Genomic DNA, 27,571 nt, shown 5'->3' on the forward strand with positions numbered 1-27,571 from the left:
AAAAAAAAAAAAAGCTAAAGAGATGATTTAAAATGAAAATGGGCTGTGGCCACTGCAGTGTTTCTAAGTGGGCTGGCACAAGTCACAGTAGTGGGGATATACGTCCCATCATTACTGGGGCTGGAAGGTTGCAATGCCTAGGCCACATCCTGCCCCCTAGTGCAGTGGTTCTCAAAGTGTGGTCTCTGGACCAGCAGCACCTACAGCCTTGTTAGAAATGCACATTCTCAGGCCCCACCCCAGACCCACCGAAGCAGCCCCTCCGTGGCAGGGGCCCAGCACTGTGTGTCTGAACAAACCCTCTGGGCAATCCGCCCCCCCTCCTGGGAGACTTCAGGCAGCATCCTTCTTGCCCACAGTGTTACTTTGCTAAAGCTACTGTTACAAAGTACCATCAACTGGGTGGATTAAAACAACAGAAACTTACCCTCTCACCCTTCTACAGGCTAAAAGCCCCAAACTGGTAGGGCTGGTTCCTTCTGAGCCTGTGGGGGAGAATCTGTTCCAGCCTCTCCCCAGCTTCTGAGGGCTATCTGGCGATATTTGGGGGTTCTTGGCTTGTAAAGCATCACCCGGATCTCTGTCTCCATTTCCATGTGGCATTCTCCTGGTACGTCTCCGTCTTTACCGAGGTCTTTTCATAAGGACACCAGTCATCTTGGGTTAGGCCCACCCTAATGACCTCATTCATTTTACCTGGATTATACCTGCCAAGAACCTGCTGCCAATTGTGGTCACATACCCAGGTACTGGGACTTCATCCTATCCTTGTGGGGGAACAAAATTCAACCTATAACACCCATTTCTGAACACCCGTTTCCAGACTCTTCTGAGCCCCACCTCCACCCCTAACCTCTCCCCAGCTCTAAGCCCTCACACCCACTGTGAAAGTGAGGTTCGGCAGAAGTGGTGAGGGGGTCCTGTTTTAAACCCCTGTTAGAGTTTAGCTATCATGGTTTATTTTCCAGACCCTATCAGGATAACTCCATGCCAAGATGGAAACATCAGGGTCTCCTCACCCTCCACATGGGAGGCCAGTCCAGAGTATGCCAGGAGGCCCAGGGCAGCCCTGAAGGTCAAGGCCCTGTGATAAGGTCACCAGGTCCCATTCCCTGGGGGTGGACAAAGGGCTCCCAACCAGCAGAGGTGTGCAGGGGTTTCTGTCACTGGGTGGAGGGTTTCATGATGACTTCTAGGAATCTTAATCACTTGACATTTTAAGGGGGAAGAGCAGAGTTTCATAAATCAAGTTTGTAGATACCCAAATGTTCCTATGGCCTCTTGGCTTTCTCCAGAAAGCATGTTTTCACTGAGAATCACATTTCCTTGGGATTTTGCTGCATACCACAAGTTACCCATGGTTTGGCTTTCACTACAGTTTTCTTTCTCACTTCACCAAGTGACTGTGTACGGGACAGACACGGAGACTGAGAAGCTCATCTGGCGGGTGAGGGTTGTGGGCAGCCGGGCTCAGGGCCAGGCCTCGGCCCCCTCAGACACCCCAACCCTGTAGTGCACAAGTCAGATCACACTTCAGGCCATAGGAATCCCTCGTGACATGGATGTCCTGGTTCCTCTGTAACCACTGAAGTCTTGAAAGGCTTGTTTTCTGATGCCAAAGGTCTACACCATCTTCCTGTGCCCACATTCTTTGATCCCAAGAAGCCCTGAGATGTGTTCTGTTGCCTTAACAGCCCTGCAATGGCTGTGGGAGGTGGTCTGTCCTCGGGAGGCAAGGAGCCCTCTGTTTGCTAATGCCTGACATTATTCCCTTTGCTAGGCTGCACGTAGGGGGTGAACTGCTGGAAACTTTGCCAGAAAGTCCCAGTAAACACTCATCAGCTGAATCCACAAGTGACTTCTCTCCCAGCGCACAGAGATGATGGTGAGACCGTGCAGAAAGGGCAGGCTGTTGGGAGCGGGGTGGTGGGGAGGCATCTGGGAGGCTCAGTCGGTTAAGCATCCAACTCTTGATTTCGGCTCAGGTCATGATCTCAGTCTGTGGGTTCAAGCCCCACAAGAAACGGCAGGGGACACCCCACTTCTGCTGTGAGTTCCAATTCTGTCTCTGGGCCAGTACTCCGCTTCATCAGTTCACACATTTATCAAGTATTAGCCCAGGCTCTGTGGATACAGGGGGACTATGGGGACATGGCCCTTCAACCTCATGGATTGTGTAGACCAGCGGGTGCCACACAACTGCAATCAGACAACGACAGGAGAATGTGTTCAGTGTTAAGTGGAGACTCAGACAACGGGAGAAGAGAATGGGGAGGCTGTCTGGGAGGGCTCCCAGGTTTGGGGCTGGAAGATCGGATGGATGGTGGTATCATTCCCGATAGGGAATCCGGGGTAAGATATAGTGTGGGGGTGGGAGAAGGTGGGCAGGCATATGGAGGTGTCCAGTACAGAGCAGGACATATGAGGCCTGAGGCCGAGAAGACAGATTTAGGGAGATTTGGGAGGTCTGAGGTGGACAATATTCTTAGAGTTGAGGGAGCCTGTTGTACAACGTAGGCTTTATTACTGTTCAGGAATGGTGGGGCTGACAGGTCAGCAGACACCTGCCATTGAAAAGCTAGTTACGTACGTACGTACCCAAGAGGAGGGGGTGCGAGGCCACATGCAGATGCACCGGTGTGTGTGTGTGTGGGGGGGGGGGGTCAGGGGTCAGAGGGAACAAGGGGAAAAGAAGCAGGAGCCTTTGCTGTGCTTCCCAGAGGCACAGTAAGGAGATTTGGGACAGGCCAGCTTGAATCACCATGCATCTGATTGTGGCCCTGCAGGGTGATGCCAGGGCCCAGGGCGGCCAGAAGCCAGATGCTAGCAGGCTGAGGAGGTGGGGTCAGCAGGTGTCCAAGCATGCCTCAAGAGACTGGTCTCTAAGGATGAATTGGAAGACAGGGTAGGGAATGAGGGATGGGATTTTTGTTTAAACACTTATCACTCTTTTTGTTGTTGTTGTTGTTATTTGTTTTTGAGAGAGAGAGAGAGAGAGAGACAGAGAGACAGAGAGACAGAGAGAAAGAGCAGAGGAGGGGCAGAGAGAGAGGGAGAGAGAGTCCCAAGCAGGTTCTGCACTGAGAGCAGGTGAGCCCGATGCGGGGCTCAAATTCACACACCGTGAGATCATGACCTGAGCTGAAATCAAGAGTCAGACGCTCAACTGAGCCACCCAGGTGCCTTGGGATTTTTTTTTTTTTTTTTTGGGTGATCATAGAGAAATTGTTATGGTTTCAGTCTCGAAAGGGAAGGAGTCAGAGAAGAGGCTGAAGGTGAGGACACACAGAAGGAAGAAGACAGTGGAGAAAGTCTCTGGTGACCATTTTAAAACAAAACCTTTTTTCAGGAGGAAAGAAGGATGGGGGTTGGAGGCACAGGTACAGATGGTTTCCAGGTTCGCGGGAACAGCTCTTGACTAAGGTCGGCCAGTGCAGTCACACGACATTAAAGATGCCAGAATCTTCAGCATCCAGTCAAAATCAGGTGGTAGCTTCTTATTAGTATCATAACACATGAAGAATATTCTACAAATATGCTATTTCATAGTTTAGGAAGCAGGTCCACACTCCCATGGGGCCTGCCAGCCAAAGCAACCCTCCGAGGCACCTGGAGCTGGGCAGGCAACACTCTCACTGCCTGGGAAGGCCATGGCCATCGGCAGTCACACAGCTGATGGGGCCCACAGAGTCCCACCTGGAAAGGCCACATTTCTTACACACCGGGCTGCCTCTGCAGCATATTTGTTGGCTCAGTTATAACTAAACTGGGAAGCGATGGCTGCCCCAGCGATCATCATCATGGAGTGGAGTATGGAGGGTCATGTCGTCAGCAGTAGCATCCTTCATTCCGTCCTTGAGGAATTTGTTATGGGATGGTTTGCATCCAGCCACAATTCATGGTGAGGTCCCAACCTCCAAATGGGACTGCATTTGGAGACAGAGTCTTTATTTTTATTAAAAAAAAAAAAATTTTTTTTAACGTTTATTTATTTTTGAGACAGAGAGAGACAGAGCATGAATGCAGGAGGATCAGAGAGAGAGAGAGGGAGACACAGAATCTGAAACAGGCTCCAGGCTCTGCACTGTCAGCACAGAGCCCGACACGGGGCTCGAACTCACAGATGTGAGATCATGACCTGGGCTGAAGTCGGACGCCTAACCGACTGAGCCACCCAGGCGCCCCTATTTTTTTAATGTTTACTTATTTTTGAGAAAGAGAGACAGTGGGGGAGGGGCAGAAAGAGAGGGAGAGAGAGAGAGAATCCCAAGCAGGCTCCAGTGCAGAGCCTAACGTGGGGCTTGATCCCACCAACTGTCAGATCACGACCTGAGGCGAAACCAAGAGTCAGACGTTTAACTGACTGAGCCACCCAGGCGCCTCTGAGACAGTCTTTAAAATGAGGTCATTAGAGTAGGCCCTGATCCAACAGACTGGTGTCCTTATAAGATGAAATTGGGACACAGGAACACACAGAAGCAAGACCACTCAAAGACACAGAAGGTGGCCGTCTGCAAGCCAAGGAGAGAGGCCTCAGAAGAAACCAACCTAGCTCTCACCTCTTGGTCTCAGACTCCCAGTCTCCAAACTGTGAGGACAAAACTTTTGCTGTTTAAGCTGCCCCAGTCTGTGGTACTTTGCTACGGTAGCCCCAGCAGACTCATATGGTATTTTTAACCTTTCTACCCGATTTCAGGAAAGGATATGGATCCTGCTCTTTTCTGCAAACTTCACACCTCCTACCACCTGTTGAAAGAAAAGGAGAAGCCCAAATACAGCAGATGTTATTTTTCCCACTTATTTTTTTTAGGCACCTCTAAGAGCTAACAATGTGTCACGTCTGATGTGAGTACGGCGTTTATGCTGGAGAGTGAGCCTGCTTTTGCGTCTCGCAGGGCCGATGACACGTAGTGTGAGGTTAACTGGCGGCTGGAGCTGGAGGAGGTGCAGGCACCACACACAGTACCGTTCTGCTCACATTCTCTCCCTGGGTCAAGTGGATGTCCTGGATTTTCTGAGAAGCTTTCGTGCAGAGCCCCCGCTCATCCTACGGCCTAAAGATTATGTTTCCGACGCCCAACTGCCCTACTCCGTTAAGCACTTCTGCGGAAGTCTATTAACCTTATCTGTTGTTTTATCCATGCACTCATCTTTTATATTCGCAGAGTTCTGGTACGCGTGTGGGGATGTGACTGAGAAGGGGAATGGTAACCACCGTAGCCTCTAATGTCACCTGCCCGGGCAGAGCTGGTGGAACCGGCTTCCACTTGGCCGGAAGAGGAGAGAGGCCAAGGAACTGGAGGCACCTTCCTTGGGAAGTGCAGTCTTGAGAGCTCTGTTACCTCCACCCTTATGGCGAAAGCCCACCACAGCTGGTGGGGACGAAGGGGACTCATCAGATGGGGACCTCATGAGGTGCGGGTTCCATGCCTGCTGGGCCCCAAGGAGCCTTGGTGAGTCACTGGCAGTTCTGGAACCTGGTTTCATGTGCAAACAGAGAACATCAGTCACGATGATCACTGATGTCCTTCCAGCTCTGAGATCTGTGTGATTTCTGTATCCGAGACTTTAAGATGGGTAAGTGCAGCCTGGTTTTCCATGAGTTCATGGGTTTTGCTGTATCTTTAGGGGTTTTCTGTGTGTGTTCTATGTGGGTGGCTTGACTTCGATCACCTGTTTAGCCTCTGGCTGGTGTCTACTTCCTCATCTAGGAAAAGAGTGAATGGTGTGGGGCTGGGCTCACATGATGCTGGGGACAGAAACCTGAGAAAGAGGGGAGGGGACGGCAGGCTGGCGGAGCCAGGGAGAACAAGATAGGGATACAGGCTCAGGAGCTAACAAGTCAGTTACCGTGCAGCTGTGAGGACGTCCTGCCTTGAACCCCGTGTGGGAGGCAGGGAGACCAGGCACGCTGCTCCCCGGGGCCCAGCAAGATCTTGGTGTTGGAGCTGGTGAGACGCTGTTACTCATTCAGTGAGGCGAGGGCAGTGGGGTGCGGGCAGGCATCTAAGAAGCAGAATAAGAAATCAGGGACAGAGGCCCCTCAACATCCTAATGCTGCCTTTTGGGGGACCTCTTTGGTGACTCTCCCTTATCTGAATGACTTTCTCCACTGTTCGCGGTGATTGTAGCTATGATGGAAATTCTCTCGGCAGATTGCACTCAGCTCGGGGGAAGCGTGGGTCTGAGGGTCGCCCACACCACACGTGTGCCAGTGGCCGGTGGCCTCTCCTAGCCCCTGTTCCTATGTCCCCAGTGGTGTGTCATGCTCACAGAGACACAGCTGTGGTTGTTCCCAAAGCTTCGCGTGTCAGTTGTTAGTGAAATTAAATAATTTAAGTAATTATTATGTAAACTGATAAAGTACACAGGTGAAAAGAGCTTTATTTATATGTTTATTTATTTAACAGAGGGAGAGAGAGAGAGGATGAGAGAGAGAGAGAGAGAGAGAGAGAGGCGGGGCGGAGAGAGAGAGAGAGAGAGAGAGAGAGAGAGAGAGAGAGAGAGAGAATATCCCATACAGGCTCCACACTGTCAGCGCAGAGCCTAACGTGGGGCTCAAACTCATGAACCGTGAGATCGTGACCTGAGCTAAAGTTGGATGCTTAACCAATTGAGCCACCCAGGCGCCCCAAGATTTTTTCACTCTTATTTTTTTAATTTTAATTTTTTTATGTGTGAGACAGAGAGAGAGTGAGGGTGACAGGGGCAAAGGGAGAGAGAGAATTTTTTTAATGTTTATTTATTTTTGAGAGAGAGACAGAGACAGAGACAGAGCATGAGCAGGGGAGAGGCAGAGAGAGAGGGAGACACATGTCCGAAGCAGGTTCCAGGCTCTGAGCTGTCAGCACAGAGCCCAACGTCGGGCTCGAACCCATGAACCGTGAGATCATGACCTGGGCCGAAGTCAGACACTCAACCAACTGAGCCACCCAGGTGCCCCGGGAGAGAGAGAATCTTAAGCAGGCCCCACATTTGTGGAATCGGGGCTCAATCTCACAACTGTGAGACCATGATCTGATTGGAAATCAAGAGTCAGACGCTCAACTGACTGAGCCACCCAGGCACCCCAGGTGCTGTTTTTATAAGAACTAAGTGCAATGCTTTGGAAAGTTTCATGGATGTAAACTGCTAACAGAACCAAACCTGCTGTAAAAATAGGTGTGAGTGTGACAACTACGAGACATCAGAAAAATGTAAAAACCCAGGATGAAATGCACTCCTCTCTGATTGCTTCACTGAGTTCCCATGCTAGCTGTGATAGAGATCCAAAGTGGGACCTGTAATCCATGCAATATGGGTGTGGATTTTGAAAGATACAAGCTTCTAATCAGCACAACTATCATTAAAAATAAAAAGGTTTTAGCTCCAGCAACACCAGAAGATTGATGAATTAATTACATTGTCATGCTCTAACTTAAAATACTTAATATATGGGTTCTATATACATATACATGGGCATATATATTCACATCCAACATTAACTGAGTCAGTACCAGTCCCCAGCTTAAGGTAGGAGAGCTTCTGGGGCGCCTGGGTGGCTCAGTCCATTAAGCGTCTGACTCTTTATTTTGGCTTGTGTCGTGATCTCATGGTTTCTGAGTTTGGGCCCCACATGGGGCTCTGCACTGACAGCTCGGAGCCTGGTTAGGATTCTCTTTCTCCCTCTCTCTGCCCCTCCCCCACTCCCACTGTCTCTCTCTCCCTCTCTCTCTCTCTCTCAAAATAAATAAATGTAAAAAAAAAAAGATAGGTGGGCACCTGGGTGGCTCGGTTGGTTAAGCATCTGACTTTGGCTCAGGTCATGATCTCGTGGTTCATGGGTTCGGGCCCCGGCTCCAGATTCTGTGCTGACAGCTCAGAGCCTAGAGCCTGCTTCAGATTCTGTGTCTCCCTCTTTCTCTGCTCCTTCCCCCATCGTGCTCTGTTTCTCAAAAGTAAATAAATGTGAAAAAAAAAAAGAGATAAGAGAGCTTCTGCCATGTGCCGTTTCTATTAAAGATAGTGGCCATTCTTTTAGAGGATAGAGATTTATTTTATTTTATTTTATTTTATGTGTATAAATTAAGCAATATATCCTTTTTTAAGATTAGAAAAAAAAATTTTTTAAGTTTATTTAGACAGAGAGAGACTGTGGGTGCATGTGAGCGGTGGGAAAGGCGGGGGCGGGGGGAGAATCTCAAGCAAGCTCCACACTGTCAGGGCAGAGCTGATGCAGGGGCTCAAACCCACAAACCATGAGATCATGACCTGAGCCGAAACCAAGAGTTGGACCCCCAACAGACTGAGCCACCCTAAGACTGAGCCAGGTGCCCTAAGACTGTAGTTTTAAGTCATCTCTATATCCAGCATGGGGCTCAAACTTACAAGCCTGAGATCAAGAGTCACCTGCTCCACTGACTGAGCCAGCCAGGCGCCACCTTATTGTGTCCACTCACTCACTCACTCACTCACCCACTGGATGCCTGGCGCATGCGAGGAAAGCACAGCTCTTGCCCACAGGGGACTTATTACGGTTATTTCAGCCCTTGCAGGGAGGCACCCAGCAGAGAATCACTGGCGGTAGCAGAATCGCTGGTTAGCTGTCAGGTACACCAGGAGCATCTCTTAGCTCAGCTTCTAGGAGGGTCCCCTTAGAGGGCTGGGCCTGTGCTGAATGCTGCCTCCTGTTCTGTCAGGTGCTGGCTATGGGTCCCCGGCCCCTGACGCCAGGCCTGAGGAACTAGCCCCTCCCTTAGTCCCAGCAGATCCGTACCCTGCACCTCCATGAGGTGGAAGGCTCTAGACCCCATGTGGCTGCAGCATTTGCAAGGATTAAGGTGGATTAATTTCCACCCGAACCACAAGCCCAGGCCAGACATCACAGTCCAGGGGTGGCCTGGGTCTGGTGCTCCTTAAGGACATCTCTACCAGCTTTGGGCAGGAGGGATAAGGTTTGAGCTCATGCAGGAATCTCCTGGAAAGCATCAGAATTCCTGGGTGAGTCCTGAGGAAATGCTGTGCTCTGCACCCAGCCCCAGCAGGGTCTTGGCCAGAAGTGTCCTCATGGAAATGAGGGTGGGGGTATGTGAGAAGTTCCCTTGGTGCTGTTCCTCTGGGCTGCAACCACACTCCACCGGCGGGGGTGCTCCCAATGTAGGGGTGCACTAAGCCTCCTTGTCTGAACCCCCAGAAGTCTGCAAGCCCTGAAGAGGGATGCAAGATTTGTTTGGAGGGTTTGAACTTCGTATTGAGGATTTTATAATACAGAGACGTACATATAACAGCATCTATGTAAGATGTTAAAAACAGACCCTTCTTTGCTCCATACCTTCTCCACTTCCTTCCCCTGCCCCCAAAACAATTATAACCCCCGAATTTGTTTCTGTCATTTTGGAGTGGTTTTGAACTCTGAATTTAGAAATGTCATAAGTATTTAACATGGCTCCTCATACAAACAATCAGGATCAAGAGGCTGGGAGTGGGTATTTGGCTTTATTTGTTGTTCTGTCCACATTCAGCCTGTCTCTTCCCAGACGGGAAAAGGGCTGGCCTTGGCCTGCTGGCTTTTCCAAATATTCCCTTGACTTTTTTTTGCTTAAACAAAATAAGTGCACTTCCTCCCTTTAAACAGGTGCTCAAGGCAGAGGTGGATGTGGACATCACATTCATCTTTGTGCAGATTTAAACACAACCTGGTCCCCACCTGCTGAGGAGGCAACATCTTAGCCACCACACCCCCTGGTGTGCAGATGTGGCCTGTTCTGGAAAGACTTCTGTGATTCTTGCAGCTTTATGCATATGAAAGACGGGTTAGTTCATAGGGACAGAAATAAGGGTTTTACAAGATCTGCACACATAGTAGGAGGCCGGACAGTTTTCAGATATAATGCAGCACTTCTGTCGAACATCATTACAAAATCTCACAATAAAACCTCTATACAAACAGCTGTTGAGACAGCAAAAGAGCAAAACCGACCACGGTCCCCTGCGAACAGGATGACAGAAAAGTCAGCTAGCTGGGCTGTTGGGGCACCTGGGGGCACAGCACATCTCTGAAGGTGCAGGGGGGACAGGAGAGGAGCTAGGAGCTGGGACCCCCTTTCCCACCGTGAAACAGGCCCTCAGCTTTGGTGTTCCCTGTGGCTTTGATACATTTTACTCTTTACAGCCCAGCCTAGCGAGGGATTACCTGACATCTGCACTCCCAGTACTTAATTCAAGTGCTAAATTCAGAATAAGGCTCTAGAGACTGGCACCACAGGAAATCACAGCCTCTGTTTAGATTCCAAAGGCATCAGGAGTGCCTGGGTGGCTCAGCCGGTTAAGCGTCCGACTCTTGACTTTGGCTCAGGTCATGATGTCATGGTTCCTGAGTTGGAGCCCTGAGTCCGCCTCTGTGCTGATAGCTCGGAGCCTGCTTAGGATTCTCTCTCTCTGCTCCTACTCTGCTCTCTCTCTCTCTTGCTCACTCTCAGACTAAATCAACTTAAAAAAAAAAAAAAGATCCCAAAGGCATCAAATCCAGTCTGCCACTTGGGTTCCACCTGGCCACCGTGGAAAAGATAGCACACTCAGCTTTGCTGGTGGAAGCCACGTCAGCCGGGGCACTGAAGACTGAGCGAAGTGGCAGAAATCTGACTGAATGGGGTTCTCACATGCCTGGGCTGAGCACTGGGGACTGTGGAGGTTTTCTCTGGTGTGAACCACTGTGGGTGGCTGGGTCACCCTGCAATCTTTTTGCTGATGCTCCTTTTGCAGCAGCCAAGTGGAGGCCCTGGGATGTCTGGGTCCGGCCACGGCAGGGGGCGGGGTGGGGTGGGGTGGGGGGAATAGGGGGGCGGAGGGCGACACCCTCCTGGACAGCCTTGGAGCAGTCCCAGGGTCCCTAAGGCACTCTTGTATTTGGGTGAGAACCAGGGTGGGTCAGGGACCCCTGTAACCTACGCCTTCTCAGGAGCGGCCTGCTCTCTCTGCCCTCTCCCGCCAAGTCTCCTCAGACCCCAGGGCAGCTCAGAACAGAGAGAAAGGGCACAGTGTGGGTTGGCCTGAAGGTATTAGGAGGGGCGGTGTGTGCTGCTAGTTCCTGGGACCGTCTGAATTTGTCTAAATCTCTCAGGGCTCTGAAACTCCCACGACATATGGGGTCAGCGGACCAAAACACTGCAGCTGATCAGCAAAAGTGGCCAACAAGCCTTTATCCACCTCTGGTTGGCCCCACGTCATCCACTCTCCTCAAGCTCCCGGCCCCTCGCCTTCCTGCTTTATTAAGAAGCCAGAAACTAGCACTTGAACTTCTTCAACTTTGCTCAAAGTTTACAACTCACCTCTAACTTCCTTAACTATCTCTGGTTCTGGAGGACAGAAGCCTTCTTCTCCGCTCCCAAGGCCAACGTCTCTTCACAGTTCTGATTATACCCCTTCCAGGGCCTACAGCTCCGGTCTCTCATCACCAGTTTGGTTACCTTGACCCACAAGCTGACCCAGGAACAGTGTCCCTGCCCTGTCTCCTCCCTCCACACATTTCCCGGACCAGTGCACACAGCCGACCTCTGCTCTCTCTCCTGTTCCCTGTTCCAGCTCTTGTTGCTGGCATCCGCCATCGCTGGGCTGACACTAACCCCCCTTTCCCTGCAGCACTGCAGACGGGCCCCCTGTGCTCACCTCCTCCACTAGAAACGCAGGAAACTAACCCTCTTCTTTCCTCTCTCCATATTCTGTCACCCGCCTTCCTCTGTGATCCCCAGAGCAGGACTCCGGATCTTTCCCCTCTTTCCAGATTGATTTTCCACATCTGGTGCCCACTCCCCCAGCCCCCAGGCTCCCAAGCCTTATCCTGAAATCCCAACTCTGCTGGGGCACAGCCATTTAGCTAGTGTGGGTTCTCCATGAGATAGCAAGCAGGTTAGCAAATTCACATGATTCTGGTAAGTCTTCTTACATGAGAGACTGAAGTTTGGGAACTAAAATTTTAGTCTGAGCCAGAAGGCAATTTCGATATTCTTGGTCTGTCCGTTTACAAACACACTACAGGGGTTAGGGGATTCTGAAAAATAACCTTTGATTCTCCCAAATTAAATATCACTTCAGCTACCTGAGTAAAAAAAAAAAAAAAAAAAAAACCAAAAAAAACCAAAAAAAAACCCCCTCAAGTTTATGATTTAGACCCTATCATTTGCACTTGAGAAGCACTGTGGCAGAAATCTACACTCAAGGACTCAAAGTTCTAAGTGCTACTGTGGAATGCGTGCATTCACAATTTTATGCTCAATTTCCTTGAAATTATTTTCCTTTTGGAATCCCAAACCCGGTCCAAGCTGATGAATCAGAACTCCAAAGGCAGAGTCTCCTTAATTTGAGGAAGGGGGGGGGTGGTTCACCACAGACAACTTTTTCCTTCTTCCTCTTGTCAAGTGGAACTGGCTTACTTGAAAATGAGGCCCGATCTGTTGCTGCCATTTGCACAAAGTCAAATGTCTACATGAACTTTTCTAGACGTCAGGAAACCAAGCCAACGGCTCGCTGATGCCCCCCTCTGGCACGCGTCACTATGCATCAAACACAAACGGTTTCTCTTTGCGGGGGTGGGGGTGGGGGGCCCATCAGCCAGAAAGATTTTTGGGGGTCTTGACAGGATGCGGGGTATTTTTGGGTATTCAAACCCGCTACTGGTGGCTGTTGGGTCAAAATCTGCAGGAAGCAGCAGTGGGCCAGCGATGGGAACTCCAGCCAGGTCAAGAGGATGTGCCCAAGACTGAAGAGTCGGATGTGTGTGGGGTTGGGGAGTGGTCGGGATTGGGATGATCTGGAAGTTGGTGCCTAGGAAGGTGGCAAAGGCTGGGCAGTCATATGAAAAGGATGGAAGCTAATGGAAACTTGGCAACTACAGGCAGCTGGGAAAGAGGCTGGAAGTCAGGAAAAGCCTGAGGGGGTCTCCCAGCTCTGCCACTGTTAGGTGCAGGGCTGTGGCCACACGGCCAGCACTGCCTCAATTTACACTAAATTATACTTCCTGCTGTGGAAGGGTGCTTGGGCTCCTTGGGCAGGATGAGGGTCTTTGAGGTGTGATGACCTCTGCTTGAGGCCTCACACTGGGCTCCTCCCCGTGGGGCTCTCTGCCCCCATCCTCTGTGAGATGCATGGAGAAGCCTCAGGTGAGTGAGCACTACGCCTGTGGTTTGGTGTGACTTTGCTCAGTGCTGTTTGAGAAAAGGGGCATAGGAGATGGCGGATCTCTGGACGCGGGGCGCTGTCTCCTGGGACCCCTGCACCGGAAGGTCAGGGGTGGATCCAGATGGGCTCAGAGGTTAGTACTTGCATACACCTCTGCGCTGGGAGCCACTGGCCTGGAATGTGGCGGCAGATGCCCGCTGCCGTCCCTTCAAGCTGACAAGAGACACTTGGAACCACCTGGGCTCCCAAGTCATCCCAACTCCCGTTCCGAGCAGCCTGATGCCCTAACAAGCCTACGGATGAGGCCTCACGGGGCCAGTGTTACAGGAACAAAGGGGCCTTTTCTCTCACTTCCAAAGAAAAAAAAAAGCACCCAAATCTTCTGAAGAATGATGAGCACTGGCAAAAAAAATGTTTTATATTTGATAAATTACACAGCTTAGAACAAAGATTTAGGTAAGTCGAATAAAAAATACTGCAAAGTAAAACACATTAAAAACTTTATTGTAAGTATTACACTTGTCCAAATTTGCATCAATTTGATACATTTCTGCTCATTTTGCAGAACGTAGGAGTCACACAATTGCCTTTCCCACCTCCGCCTCCCTTCTGCCTGGGCCCGTGTCCTCTGCTGTGTGCCCTGGCTGCAGCGGAAGTCCTGATGCGCCCGGGCCGGGGAGGACGCGCCTCCAGCGCGGTGGGCCCTGCGGCTGTTCCAGGGCTGAGCCCCTACTCTCTCCATCCTGTTTCCACGTCCAGCCTGAGAGGCTGACTGTAGATGTTCTGAGCAAAAGGAACCCCAGCTAAGTTTCACAGAGTTTTCCAGAACCTTGAATCAGTATTCGATGATCATTATTTCTTAATGGAGGTGAGGGAAAGGGAGTTGGAAAGATTCCCTGGACTGAAATGGGCCGGAACAGTGTGGATAGAGTTTGGTTCTCTGTTTCTCCCTCCACACTCAGGCCTGGCCAAGACTGTGTGCAGCAGACACGCCCTGCTCACCCCCTAGGAAAGGTGGACACCAGTCACTGAGGCTTGAAAGCAAATTTGAGGAAAAAAATAGTGATGAGAAAAAGTTCATAAGGAATATTTTGCCATGTTCTTCCTGAATAACATTCCCCTTTGTCCAGTGGTAGCATTTATGATCAGATATAATGTAGGAGGATCCACTATAGTAAAAAGAATAATATTACAGTAACTTCCCATCAGCGGTGCTATTCAATTGCTTACAGAAACCTGCAACTTTAATGTATTTTAAACACATCAGGAATGAGTGATGATTTTCAAACTAAGGAAAATGCCCAATAAAAAATATAGAAAATACATGCTAGTTTAATGGCAAACTTATTTTCGATACTCTTTTAACAGCAGTGATCTTGGAATTAAGGGAGGAGCAGCGGGGACCGCCCTTTGCCCACGAGAACATGGGAGACCGTCAGCGCCAGAGAGCGTGACCTCAGGCTGATTCAGTAGCAGGGCCGGTGCCCGCCCGCTGTGGGCGGCAGCTTGGCCAGTCTGTGTGTCGCTGCCCAGGACCCTCAGTGCTGCAGCAGGAAGTTGGTAGCCACATTCAGGTCATTATTTGAAGCTCTCAGGGCTTCTAAAGCATCACCCCTGGAAAATCCCATCTCCATGAGCCGAGCAACCTGAAAACAAACAAAACCAGAAACCTGATGAGGCTGAGGACCCTGCTACTAATCCATCAGCCCCCCCAGGTACTCTTCAGGAGAGTTTTGCAGAGAACGTTAAAAAAACAAACAAACCCTAATTTTCATTTCAGTGTGAAATAGGATTAAAAATTTTTTTTTAACAGGCACATTTTAAAGTGCTTAACGTATGGCTAATAAGTGTAATTATCTCATTTAACTCTCATTTGAGAGACCAGGAATGAGTCTCCAAGGGTCAAGCGACCCGCCAGGACCAGCAGAGGGTGGACGAGCCCGTGGGGTGCGGCCTGGAAAGCCAGTCTGCACAGCAGCCCCGCTCACACGACTCTGCACGCCCTTTCAGCGTCAGGTGGGATTCCCTCGAACAACTTCTCCAAGTCACGTTTCCTTGTGCGTGTGAACAATCGCTTAGTTGAACATTAATTTCTGATGCTGGCAGACACCGATGACAAAAATGTGTGCAGGTTCTTGGAATCACACGGCCAGGGAAGGAAAACCTGCCATGTGAGGTGCAGCATTTGCTAAGGTCCTGGCTGCGGGGGCTCTCCAGGCAGCAGCCGTGCGCACCAGGAGGTGAAGCTTGGGGCAGAACCAGGGGGAAGTACGTAGCGAAAGTCACCAAGGGTAGGGAGGACGAGGCTTGCATTTTCGTGACCACAAATCCTGAATCTGTAAACACAGAGGTTTCCTGCACTTTCAACATAGGATTTCCATGAAGCAGGCAGCGCCACTGAAATTTAGGCATAACCTATTTTCCCATTTTCAAATGTATTATAAATAGATCTATGACGCCAGACCAGCCAAAGGAATCTATTCTTCGTACGTATGTTGAAACATACTTTTGTAAGTTTTGTAACACATGTTGAGATTTTCCCCACGTGTGGGTTAAAGAGGCTCTGTGGACTGAGGACTTGGTCACCACTTCTGATCCTTCCTGTAGAAAATAGTGCCCTCAGTGCAAAGTGTATGGAAAACGCCTGATGCTGCGGGGGTCGGGGTGGGTTGTGGGCAGGGCTGGGGGAAAGGAGTGAGGAGGAGGGGGGTGGGGTGGGGGGGAGGGAGGAAGGTGGGGAGCCCAGTGGGTGGCAGGGGAGGAGATGGGAGTAAGCTCTATGCCCTGCCCACACCCAGACCCCTCCTTCCTCAAGGAGCCTCAGGGACACAGATGCTAACCGAGCTGAGCAGAGGCAGACATGCAGGCGACACTTCTGAGAGGCGGGTTCTAGCTCGTGTTTTCCAAACCGAGGCTGTGATCCCTCAAGAGTGCGTCACGAACACTCAGTGGGTTAAGAGAAGCATTAAAAAATGTATGCAGCGAGGGCCCTCCTTCCAGAAAGCTTCCTTTCCGTTCTCCACACGCACACACGTGTCTGCTGCAGGCATCTCTTGCTGTGGGCTGTGGCGAGACACCTGACAGCTGTTTTCTGAAGGGACGCTTGGTGCCTGGGAAAAAGGCCGTCACATGTGGGAGACCCACTGCCCGGGCTGGGGGACAGTGTGGACAGAACGACAAGAATCTTCTGCTTTCATTTCCTGCTCAAGGAAAGAACCACCTTTCCCAGGGTATCACAAACACTCCCTCACTTACTGGCCAAGATGGACAGTTCTTCCTCCACAGAAGCAGAATCTGCCTCTCGCTGTCATCCGTGGGACTTCAAAGGTCCTAATTTCACCCTTTCAAGTAACAGAAAACAATCCTAGTCCCTTTCTTGGGTGAAGCACTTTGAAGGTCTGAAGGCCATCCTCCCCCATCTTTCTTGCTCCAGGCCAGTGCCCCAGCTCCTGGTCCGGCCCGGGTGCCGTGGAAGCCTCTCTTGCCTTTACTGCCAGGGTCCCTCTACCAGAAGGCTCTTTTCCTCTGCCCTTGGCCTCGGTAGCTCCTCTTCATCCACTGACTCTGGGGGCACCTGGCCCTTTCCCATTCTCCCAGACCAGAAGGAAGCCCAGACAAAAAGTTCTGTGGCTCCACTGACCTGTGTCCTGGGCTCCCTGTCACTGTGTTGTAAGCCTCCTGAGAATGGGGGCCGGGGCTGCTTTCTTCATTCCTGTGCTCCAGGATCCATCTCTGTCCAGTGAAGCGCCCCCCCCCCCCCAATGCTCTCCCGTTGCTGCTGTCCTGTGCTCGCAGCCCTTGTCACAGCAGTGGAACACTTCGGCAGCGTGCACACGTGTGTATGGGCATGTGCCTGTGCTCGTGTGCAGAATCCGAAGCAGGCTCCAGGCTCTGAGCTGTCAGCACAGAGCCCGATGCAGGGCTCGAACCCATGAACCATTGTGATCATAACCTGGGCTGAAGTCGGATGCTTAACCAACAGAGCCACCTAGGCACCCCTAATTTCAGTTTCAATTCTGTTGTCTCCTAGGTTACTCAGATCCCTCAAAATTTTATCACCCCCGAACTGGAGTAGCAAACCTCTATAATGTCCCCGTCAAGTGACTGATGAAAATGTCAAGCAGGTAAAAATCAAAGGTAGGGCCCCAAACTCACTACAGACCTCCCTTTCTATTCAAGTGGCTGACCAACTTTTTTTTGGTCTTTTTAGAGATTTTTAACTGGTTTAAAGCCCACTTCATATTATTATCCATTCCACATGTCACCAATGTATCTCTTACAGTCGTCAGATGTCTTGATGACATCCTGTGTGAGCAGGAGCAGGGTGGTGTCGACAGACCACAACACTCTTCTTAACACTCAAGTCATCTGATGCTCTATTTTAGGCTCTGCCAAACGTGAAACATCAGTTTTGCCATTTGATTACGAGGATCCACATTTTCCTCTTTCCTTGGGGGGATTTCGAACAGTATGACCCGCCCTGCTTTCTCTACCCCGAGCAGCATACTCGAGGACCTGGGCTGGGCGCACGTCAAATCCAGGTGATCCTTCCTAGGTCATTTCCTGGATTGAAATAACCTTTAATGACGTTTATTCCAGTAACTGACAGTTAAGAACCACTATCTTTAGTGGAGCTAATGTGGCCCAGGAGGAGGTGGGCAGCTCCACCTGCCTTCTCTCTGTTACCACAAACACGACGCTACCACCCAGCAACGTGGCGGTCCTTAACGACTTCAGTTTGGCTCACACGACATTCACGATCACCGCTTTGTCACCGTTGGTGCTTCAAGCACAGCTAAAGACTGGCTGCTTCTTGGCACCTCGCCAGCAGGAATAAAAGTATCTATCTGCCAAATTGTGATTCATACTGGAGCTGATGGCGTGTGAGCCAGGCCCCCACCGCCAGCAGGTGAGGGTGCTAGGCCACAACTTCCAGCTGGTGCTTGAGTCTTCCCTCCATGGACTCTGAATTTGGCTTGGAGGCTGATGATGGGCTGGCCATATAGGCCACCAAAGCACAGTTCCAGCACGGGCTGCACCACCTTGGAGGGGACCCCTCAGGCCTTCGATGGCCGGGTCGTGTCCTACATACATACGTGATGTCGGTGTGGAGAAGCCTTCTCTGCATGTGAGGCTTCCTCCTGAGTTCACTCAGTCTCTCAGAAACGAACAACCACATGTGCACCGTTGTTGGTTTTGGCAACTGGGCCGTGTTTTTCACAGGTTTTGCTGAGAAGCGCATTTGATGTACTTAGAAGCTTGCGGCAGGCCACTGGCTGTCCATCCTCTGGAGGCCGGCAACCGTGCCCCTTTAGCCAAAGCTGGCTTCAGATAGCCAAAGCTGGCTTCAGAGCTTTCTGCATTGTTTAGGGGTGAGAAGAAAAGTGTGATTGCAGAATTTTCACGGCGGAACCACCTGGTGCTTTAACCAGATGAAAAAACAAAGTAGAAATAATGTTAACAGTTCTTTTTAAAAACTGAACAATTACACTAAGAAAGTGTATCTGTATTGAGAGGGCACCTGTTGGGATGAGCACTGGGTATTGTATGGAAACCAATTTGACAATAAATTTCATATATTTAAAAAAAAAAAAAAGAAAGTGTATCTGTACATTTCCTCTGGTGTCCCAAATAGTAAATATCTAAGGAAAAATGAAATTGTATACTTGAGCTTAGGAATGTGGACAACAATCAGCCAGAAAAGACGAGAAGCAGAGAGACAGCAGGTTCAACAGGTGTTTTCTAACTGCTGGCATCTCTCAGTGGAGGCTGCCTGGAAGGGGGCCGTACACCCCACTGCTGTCCTTTCTTGGGAGCTGGTTCAAAGCTCACATCCAGATATAAGAACTGGAGCCGAACTGGGGATCTCCAGCTCCCCTGGGTGGCAGAACAATCTCGTTATCATGTAACAATTATAACAATGCAGCCTTTACTTGTCGCGGACTTATAGTTCCCTGTGCGGAGAAGCCCAACTTGCACAGTGCTAGCGCACTCTGTCATTGTCTCTGTGTGAAGGTTGCATTAGCACGTGAAACACGAACTCCTGTGCTCAAATGGCAGAAAGAGAAAACCGAGACCTATGCAGACCTGTGGTCAGATGTGCAAATACACACAGGCTTCCCGAAGTGCCCAATTCCTTCAAAGAAAAACACAGAGGAGGCTGGCAGCCGTTTTAGATGTTACCCAAGTGCCAGAGAGTCATCCCAGCCACCACTGCTGGGAGGGGGTGAGCCTGTCAGTGGGCAGGGAGAGTCTGAGCTCTGGGCTCAGGCCCCCATACGCCATGTATTCACCGCGTGAGTCAGGTGGGCCACTACACCGTGGGCTCTCAGTGCGCCCACAGTCTGGGGATAAGAGATGTGAGTGAAGGGCCTGGCCTGGTCGCCTGGTAGCTGGCGCCTGACAGGTGCTCAGTGAGCATGGCCCGGTCATAATTCTCACCCTGCTGAAGACTGACTGGCCCAGATGTGCGAGTCCTTCCCTGTGACCCTTGCGGCCTCAGTTCAGAGGTTCCCACAGCCTGACAAAACCACCCCTGGATTTGGTTTTCAGCATTCACTTGAGCTGCTTTCACTTTACTTGCTTTATATCCTTTGTTGGTTGAAGAACTGATGTGTGTTTTACAATGATCAAGCACATGTGTGTTCTCAGGGAGCCCCAGTGAGCACTGAGCGGCTGGAAGGAGTGTTGGGCAGAAAATCAGCCCTCCCGGGACGCTCGGTCAAACGGGGTTCAAGGTGAAATTCGCCCTCATGTACACATCCTGCCACAGTTAAACACAGCCACGCTTAAAACCAACGCCAGAATGATTTGTTACATATTTCCAGTGTTTAAATGGCACATGCAAGAACTGGCCTAAGAAAACTAACATGGTGAGCCCAGATGAAGTAGAAAAGATAGGAAAAATCTTTTCTTAAAAGGTGAGCATAAAATTCTAAAAGCCCACATTATTTTAGTGACTCTTAGAAAACTTTATATTTGTATACATTCTAGCAAATATTCAGCTGTGATGATTATATAAATAATGGTATTTACAGATACTCAGTTCACCTCCCTCCCCATCCAAGGCATATATATTAGCCACATAACACATCAAATCACACTGGAAACCTAATTTGTTTCCTCTACAGGCTGTTTCTTGTCTTTTCAGTTCAGCTCTTGGAATGAGAGCTACCTGTTACTTGATCAGATAGAATGTCCATGGGAAGAGAAAAGTCCATGGTCTTGACTATAAGATAAAAATACAAAAACACCTCCTGATCGGTTTAAGTCAAGTTGTGGACAGTATATGAATGTCATTCATTCACCGAATGTTCACAGACTCCCCGAGGGTCTGTGTGAAGTATCCTCGGTGAGCTGGGATTAGTGACTTCCGTATTGTCGGTCTTCCCCAGCAGGCAGACAATGAGCTCCGTGTGGGCTGGGACTGTGCCTGCTGTGTCCCCCACCTGACACAGAGCCTGGCACACAGAACGTGCCCAGCAGTGGCTAGAGAAGGAGTTTCAGTTTAGTGATGTAAGTTCTTTAAGGAACTGACCGTCTGCTGGGGGAAGACCACCAATAAACAGCTTGGGGCTGGAATGATAAAGCTGGTAAAACACTCAGGACGCTGCACACACCCGCTGCCACCACGAGACCTGCAGATGCACACCTGGTGTCTCAGTCAGTCTCAGACTGGCTGGCTTTGCAGTGGTCTGTCTGGGAAACTTACCAAAAAAAAAAAAAAAAAAAAAAAAAGGCCCATCGAATTTTCTGAAAAGCGTTTCTTTCAACATTCCTTCTCCATCTTGGAGCACAGTAAGTCCCCTCCTTCTGCTCATGCATCACAGGGAATCTTCTGTCTAAACATTCTCACCACAGAACATCAGAATAGAGTTCATCTGGGTTTCTAGTCTAAACAAAATAATCCTTTTCTCTATTTGCTTTAAACAGTAATTGGGTTATAACATGCAGAGTGTTAGGCCCTCCTGTCTCCCACATCCCTCATTCATAAAAACAGAAGGTGCCTGAGTGTAACCCCAGATGCCTGTCTTCTGTAACTGAAGACTTGACTTTCTAGAGGAAGGTTCAGAGGTATCTCTGCGTAAGGGTCCGCAACGAGGGGCGGGTACTGGAATTGTAGCCTAGCCGTGTGGCACATCCCCCCAGCGACCTGTGACTCTGCTGGCAGCTCTTGGTCAAGGGCCCGAGGCCCCCCGTGTGCCAGCCCCACACAAGGCTGGGAACGTGGACAGGAGCAGGTACCGCAGGTGAGCTCTCCCACCACCGATGGCAGTGCTCTGAAGACAGACACGGCAGAATGAGTTTTTCCTAGAATACGTTTTCCAAAGAAAGACCCTGTTGAACAAGAAAAGAAACCTATAGGGATGGAAATAAATTCCCTATCAGTTTTCCTTTCCTTAGAAAAAACAAAAATAAAAAACAAAAAACAAAAAACAATCCTCTATGATTTGGGACATGTGGGACTCCGACCTCGAGCTAATTCTCACTCAAGAAAATAAATGAAGTCCTACTTTGCCTTCTACCGACGATGCAACTACTCTCTGGCACCAGTGAATCAGGATGTTCATCCCAATGAAACATGGCAATTCCTCTCAGTGACATACTCCTCTTGTTTTGTTCAAGTGAAGACTGTGGTTTTCTTTAACTTCCCTTTAGCTAAGGGTGTCAAAAGCAAACGGTTTTTGGGTTCTACTTCCCAAATTCTGACACTTGCAGGAAGTGATGCCCACCTGAATGATGCCCGCCCCAATCCCACTCTGGTTGCCCCCTCACGGCACAACACCATCTGGGCCACACGCACGCCCTGCCGGGAGGAGCACCCCAGCAGAAGTCTTGGGGATGTGGCTCACCCTTCCCTCCCCTTCATTATAACAACCATGTTGCCGCTCAGGGCAAGCTGACTCTCCTACCTCGTGGCTTCCCCACTGCCAAGTGCACGGTCAGGTCACCTGTGGTTCAGTGTGCTTCTCTCCCCTGGATACCTGGCCATTCCCCTCCTCCTCAGAAATGCTGAACCCCTTTGACCACACACATTGGGGGAGTGAATGGTTTCTGGTTATTTTATGCTCCTGTCTGGCTACAGGCTGCTCACAGGCCCCTTATTTTTGCATTTCTGCTTTGCTCAGGCTTTGGTACTGAGAAGGCCCTCACAACAGACTGGATGAGCTCCACTGCTTATATCTTTTAGAAGACCCAGCAGAATGAGGCACCCCCCACCCCCCCAAAGTTAGTTAATTATTTGACTGCCACACAATATTTCATTCTAACACAGTTAGCTTTGCTATTCTCTGAGAAAACCTATTTCCAGCCTACAGATGGAAAAGTCTGACATAATACCACTCTCACACCTTCACGTTTAGCCCTGCTCTAACCACCATCGGGCACCTTCTGTGTGTCAGGCTCCATGTGGCGTGGCAAACAGGAAGAGATGGGATTAGCCCTCATGGAGCCCGCCATCACCAGGGAAATAAAAGCTGAGTCACTGCTGGACCAGTTCCCAACTCACAATTATAAATACACAGAAGTACAAAGTGTACCCCAAAATACATACATGTTAGTGAGGGGGAACTGTTTGTATCAGGTGAGTTTTTATGGTGACAGTGGTGAAGATTCTGGAGAAGGGAAGAGAGAAGAAAACCTCACTAAGATTAAGATTCTCCTGACTAAGTGCATTTTGCTATTTATCAGCTAAGACTGAAAGTGTTCTGTGTGCTGAAGGCCATTCTCTCTCTAGTCGGGTCAATGAATATTTTGGATGCCATGAGTGGAATCCACAGGACGGGTCTCACGTATTATCAACCTACTAAAGCAAGAGTCTCGTAAGCACTCGTAAGCATATTTCCTGGGCAGGGATGGAATAAGTTACATTATGGTTATAATACGCCCCTTCCTCCATGGGTAGTCCACCCTCCAGGGGAACCCCATGATGTGACTCCCGGTTTAAGATCCTGCCATGGTTCCTCAGGGCCTACAGCATAGAAGTGGGAGTTCACACCCGGTGGCAGGACTATGGGAGCTGCCTTCCCCGCCCCCTGCACTGGCAGTCCTTTCTTAGTTTCAGTGGCACTGGAATACTTCTGCACAGTTGACTAGAGATGTCGCTGAGCCTGGCTCCCCATACCGGGCTCTGCACCACTTGAGGTCAGGAAATTATGCCTTATTTATCTCTGTATTTCAAGAACCTAGCCCAGTGGCCAGCCTGATGCAGAGCAGACAGCTGGTAATTCTTGGCTGATTAGGAGGTAAAGAAGTGTGACGGGAAGGCAGGAAGCTGGAATCTGTACCAGTCCATTTATCTTCCCTCTGTCGAGCCCTAGCTTGGTTTAGTCCGGCTTAATTTCCTTGCCCGTTTTTACCTATGTATTCCATTAAGGATAAACTTAAGGGTCATTTTCTTTTTTTTTTTTTTTTTTAAATTTTTTTTTTCAACATTTATTTCTTTTTTGGGACAGAGAGAGACAGAGCATGAACGGGGGAGGGGCAGAGAGAGAGGGAGACACAGAATCGGAAACAGGCTCCAGGCTCTGAGCCATCAGCCCAGAGCCCGACGCGGGGCTCGAACTCACGGACCGCGAGATCGTGATCTGGCTGAAGTCGGACGCTCAACCAACTGCGCCACCCAGGCGCCCCTTAAGGGTCATTTTCTAAGCGTAGAAGGGTTCAAGAAAGACAAACTTGGTAAGTTTTTTCCTCCTTTGATTAAAAAAAAAGTAGGAGGCTAATGACAGAAGTTCATTGTTATTTTTGACTATAGGTGTAATATGAAAATCCCTGTTTAAAAAGAAAAGAAGAAAGAGAAATGGAATAACGTATCTATTTCTTTTTAAGATATTAGACATTTGAGCACATTTTATTATTAAAAAGAGTTTTTATAGGGTGGCACTTGTTTTTGACAGGTTCTTAAAAGGGACTGGGGCTGGGGGCACCTGGGTGGTTCAGTAGGTTAAGCATCTGACTTCAGCTCAGGCCATGATCTCATGGTTTATAAATTCGAGACCCACATCGGGCTCTCTGCTGTCAGCACAGAGCCTGCTTCGGATCCTCTGTCTCCTTCTCTCAGCCCCTCCCTCACTTGCTCTCTCTCTCAGAAATAAACATTAAAAAAAATTTTTTTTTTTTTTAAAATTTTTTTTTTTTCAACGTTTATTTATTTTTGCGACAGAGAGAGACAGAGCATGAACGGGGGAGGGGCAGAGAGAGAGGGAGACACAGAATCGGAAACAGGCTCCAGGCTCTGAGCCATCAGCCCAGAGCCTGACGCGGGGCTCGAACTCATGGACCGCGAGATTGTGACCTGGCTGAAGTCGGACACTTAACCGACTGCGCCACCCAGGCGCCCCTAAAAAAATTTTTTTAAAACAGGGGGTGGCTGGGGACGGCATCTTCAAGGGGCACTAAACTGGCAAAGGTGTTGAGTCCACTTGTTGAAAAACAGTAGACTGTGAAGACCCAAAAATTCAGGAACTTACCAACAGCAGAAGTAGAAAAAGTGGCAAAATTTTTCTATGGCTGTATGTTAGACTATTATGAGATGTAATAAGAGATGCACATTCATTCTTAGAATATTCTTTGTTTTCCGAACTGAAAGAACTCTCACTAAAATTCCTTAAGTATTTTTTTTACATCAGAAAAACAGAAAACAATAGTTTTCATTGTTCTTGACTTAGAGAATTATTAAGTTCCCTAATGCATTAAAATTGCATGACTCTGATATTTAAAAGATACAGCACATTTAATTGAAGAATTAAGCATCAAGAGGTTTTGTTCGTCCAAGCTATCTTACTACGTTACTAATAGATAATATTTTACATAGTGTCTAGCCTCAACTAACTAACCAAGAGATTATATATTAACTATACATTTCTAAACATTGTTGTCAATGTCCTGAGGGCAAGAACATTTTTTTCCCCTCTTTTACAGCTTGGCTAGCACCTATCGCAAAAATTGCCAAGGGTCCACATAATAAACAATGCCAGGGAAGAACCTGGGTTTTAAGGCAATGACAGTCTGTAATGACCATTTTCAAGAAAACTAGTAAACACAAGAAACAAGGTTTAGAAAATTAATGATGAATAAGGAAGCATATGTTAAAAACAGCCTCTCACATATTTACATCTTTTCATACCAGAGCAAGGAAGAAGTTAATGCTGTTAACCTGCTGTCATTCTGGGAGGATCAAGGAAAATGATTCATTAAAAAACCCTGAAGACTTCAATTACACACATTCTCCTTATTGTTATTTTTGACACTTTTTTTTTTTTTTGAAAGTGCCAACACAAAGAGCTATCTCACCTTAAATACCTCATATCCTTAACGGTCTGTGAGGAATGTGACTTGCGGTTCTAGCACAAGTAAGTAAACAGTAATAGAACTCTTTCTTTTTACCTGAACTTGAGAGCATTAGCTTATTTTTGAATCTGTTATCATAAATATCTTACAAAATGAGTTACTGGGCTTTATTTTCATAGCTACGGGGATAACATTTTTCTAGAAATTCTCTAAGGGCACCAAGGTGGCTCACTCAGTTAAGTGTCCGACTCTTGGTTTCCTCTCAGGTCATGATCTCATGGTTTCATGAGTTGAAGCCCCACATCAGGCTCTGTGGGGATTCTCTGTCTCCTCTCTCTGTCCCTCCCCTACTCATGCTGTCTCTGTCTCTCTCAAAATAAATAAATAAACTTAAAAAAAAATTCTCTAATGGACATGGAAGAAAACTGGCTCCTTCCTGCACCTCTTACAGTCCTGAGGAGCCATGAAAATGATCAGTCTGAGTGAGAAGTTGTGAGGGGGCAAGCCGGATCAATTCATCAGGCACATTCAACTGGGTTCTTTCCAAGGCGTTTACGGTGGCCTAATCCAGGGTGGCTGTGGGAGCTCTGACCAGAGGCCCCTCATGAATTCCAGAAAAAGTCAGGATACAGCTTTGCCACACAGACTGGGTGCCCTGGGTCCAACTGACCTTTATGTCCTCTGGGGACAGGGGTGGTGATGGCCTGGACGGTGTGACCAGCTATGAAATGCTGCACCTGATTTATTTGATGAGTAGACAACAATGTATGTAGAAGGAAATTTAAAAGTGTTGTTACTACAATGCTCTAAACTTCTTTCACAGATTTTTTTTTAACTTTCTAGTTTGAAATAATCTCACACTTCTAGAAAAGTTTCAAGAACAGTACCTAGAACCAATTACTTTTCATCCAGATTCGCTGTTACTTTGCCACAGCTGCGTTCCCTCTCTCTCTCCCTCAGTCTATATGCTCTCTCACTTATTCTTCCTGAAACATTTGAGATTAAGTTGCACATACCATGTCCCTTTACCTCTAAGTACTTCAGTGTGTATTTTTCAAGAATAAGAATATTCTCCTTCCTAATCACAGTCCATATAGATACCAAATCGCAGACACTGAACATTAATATAAAACTATGATCTAATCCACAGTCCAATTTCATCAACTGGCTCTAAAATGTTTGTTCACCAAAAATGTTTGCACTGCATTTCAGGACAGAATGGACTGCATTTCTCGATCACATCTGACATTTTGTTAACATGCCTCTTTGTCCCCTTTAATCTGGAACAGCCTGCGGCATGAGTATTGTTGAAGAATATGGGTCAGATATTTTATAGAATGTCCCTCAAACTGGTTTATCTGCTTTATCTTTATGATCAAAGTTACGGATTTTTTATTGTAAGACATAACTGATGTGTCCTTCCAGGACAGCCAGCAGCCTCTCTGTTCCATTACCGGTATACTGATTCTGATGATGTGGTTAAGCTGGTGCCCAGTTTCTCCACTATATAGTTAACTATTTTCCTTTTGTAATTAATAAGCAACTTTTGGGGAGATACCTGGAGATTACATAAATAGCCTGTTCTTCAGATATTGATGATTTGTCCCTGAGTTGGTTTTTACTCTGATAGCTGCAAAATTATGATTTTCTAATACCATCCACAATCCTCTCTACTTATTTCTTTACATTCCTTTTCCCTGTGGATGCATATACCTATATAAAAATTTATCTCCTAACATCAGTATGAGCTCATGGATTACCCTCTGCCCAGTGGATTATATTAAGTACTGTCCTTACTTACTTTGATACCCAAATCTGATGTCCCAAATTTGGTCACTGGGACACCCTCAAGCTGGCTCTGGTGTCCTTGGGACCTGAACCTTTAGTTATGAGAGTACTTCCTTAATTCCTTGCATGGTGGTCCAGGGTCATCTTGTTCCTTCCCAACCCTGGGCCTGGGACCCACCATTTCTCTCAAGAAGCTTGTTTCTGGGGGCGCCTGGGTGGCGCAGTAGGTTAAGCGTCCGACTTCAGCCAGGTCACGATCTCGCGGTCCGTGGGTTCGAGCCCCGCGTCAGGCTCTGGGCTGATGGCTCAGAGCCTGGAGCCTGTTTCTGATTCTGTGTCT

The 27,571-nt window shown here is 48.6% G+C and overlaps 1 protein-coding gene across 7 annotated transcripts in view; it reads right to left on the bottom strand.

Annotated features, from left to right (window-relative positions):
* Window positions 1–4,671: 4,671 nt before the first annotated feature.
* UBAC2 (UBA domain containing 2) overlaps window positions 4,672–27,571 on the bottom strand; it is a 196,924-nt gene continuing 174,024 nt past the window's right edge. For 3 of the 7 annotated variants that reach the window (XM_040487167.1, XM_040487172.1, XM_040487168.1), the window contains exon 9: window positions 20,896–22,766. In XM_040487167.1, coding sequence (XP_040343101.1) covers window positions 22,611–22,766 — 156 coding nt within the window. In that variant the 3' untranslated portion in view covers window positions 20,896–22,610. Of the gene's footprint in view, window positions 4,747–13,635; window positions 14,799–17,094; window positions 18,575–20,895; window positions 22,767–27,571 lie in introns of those variants that run through there. The other 4 variants (XM_040487169.1, XM_040487166.1, XM_040487170.1 and 1 more) reach the window with 4 other exon arrangements.

This window comes from Herpailurus yagouaroundi, unplaced genomic scaffold (assembly GCF_014898765.1).
Source record: "Herpailurus yagouaroundi ecotype Mexico unplaced genomic scaffold, PumYag 164, whole genome shotgun sequence".
Taxonomy (NCBI): Eukaryota; Metazoa; Chordata; class Mammalia; order Carnivora; family Felidae; genus Herpailurus; species Herpailurus yagouaroundi.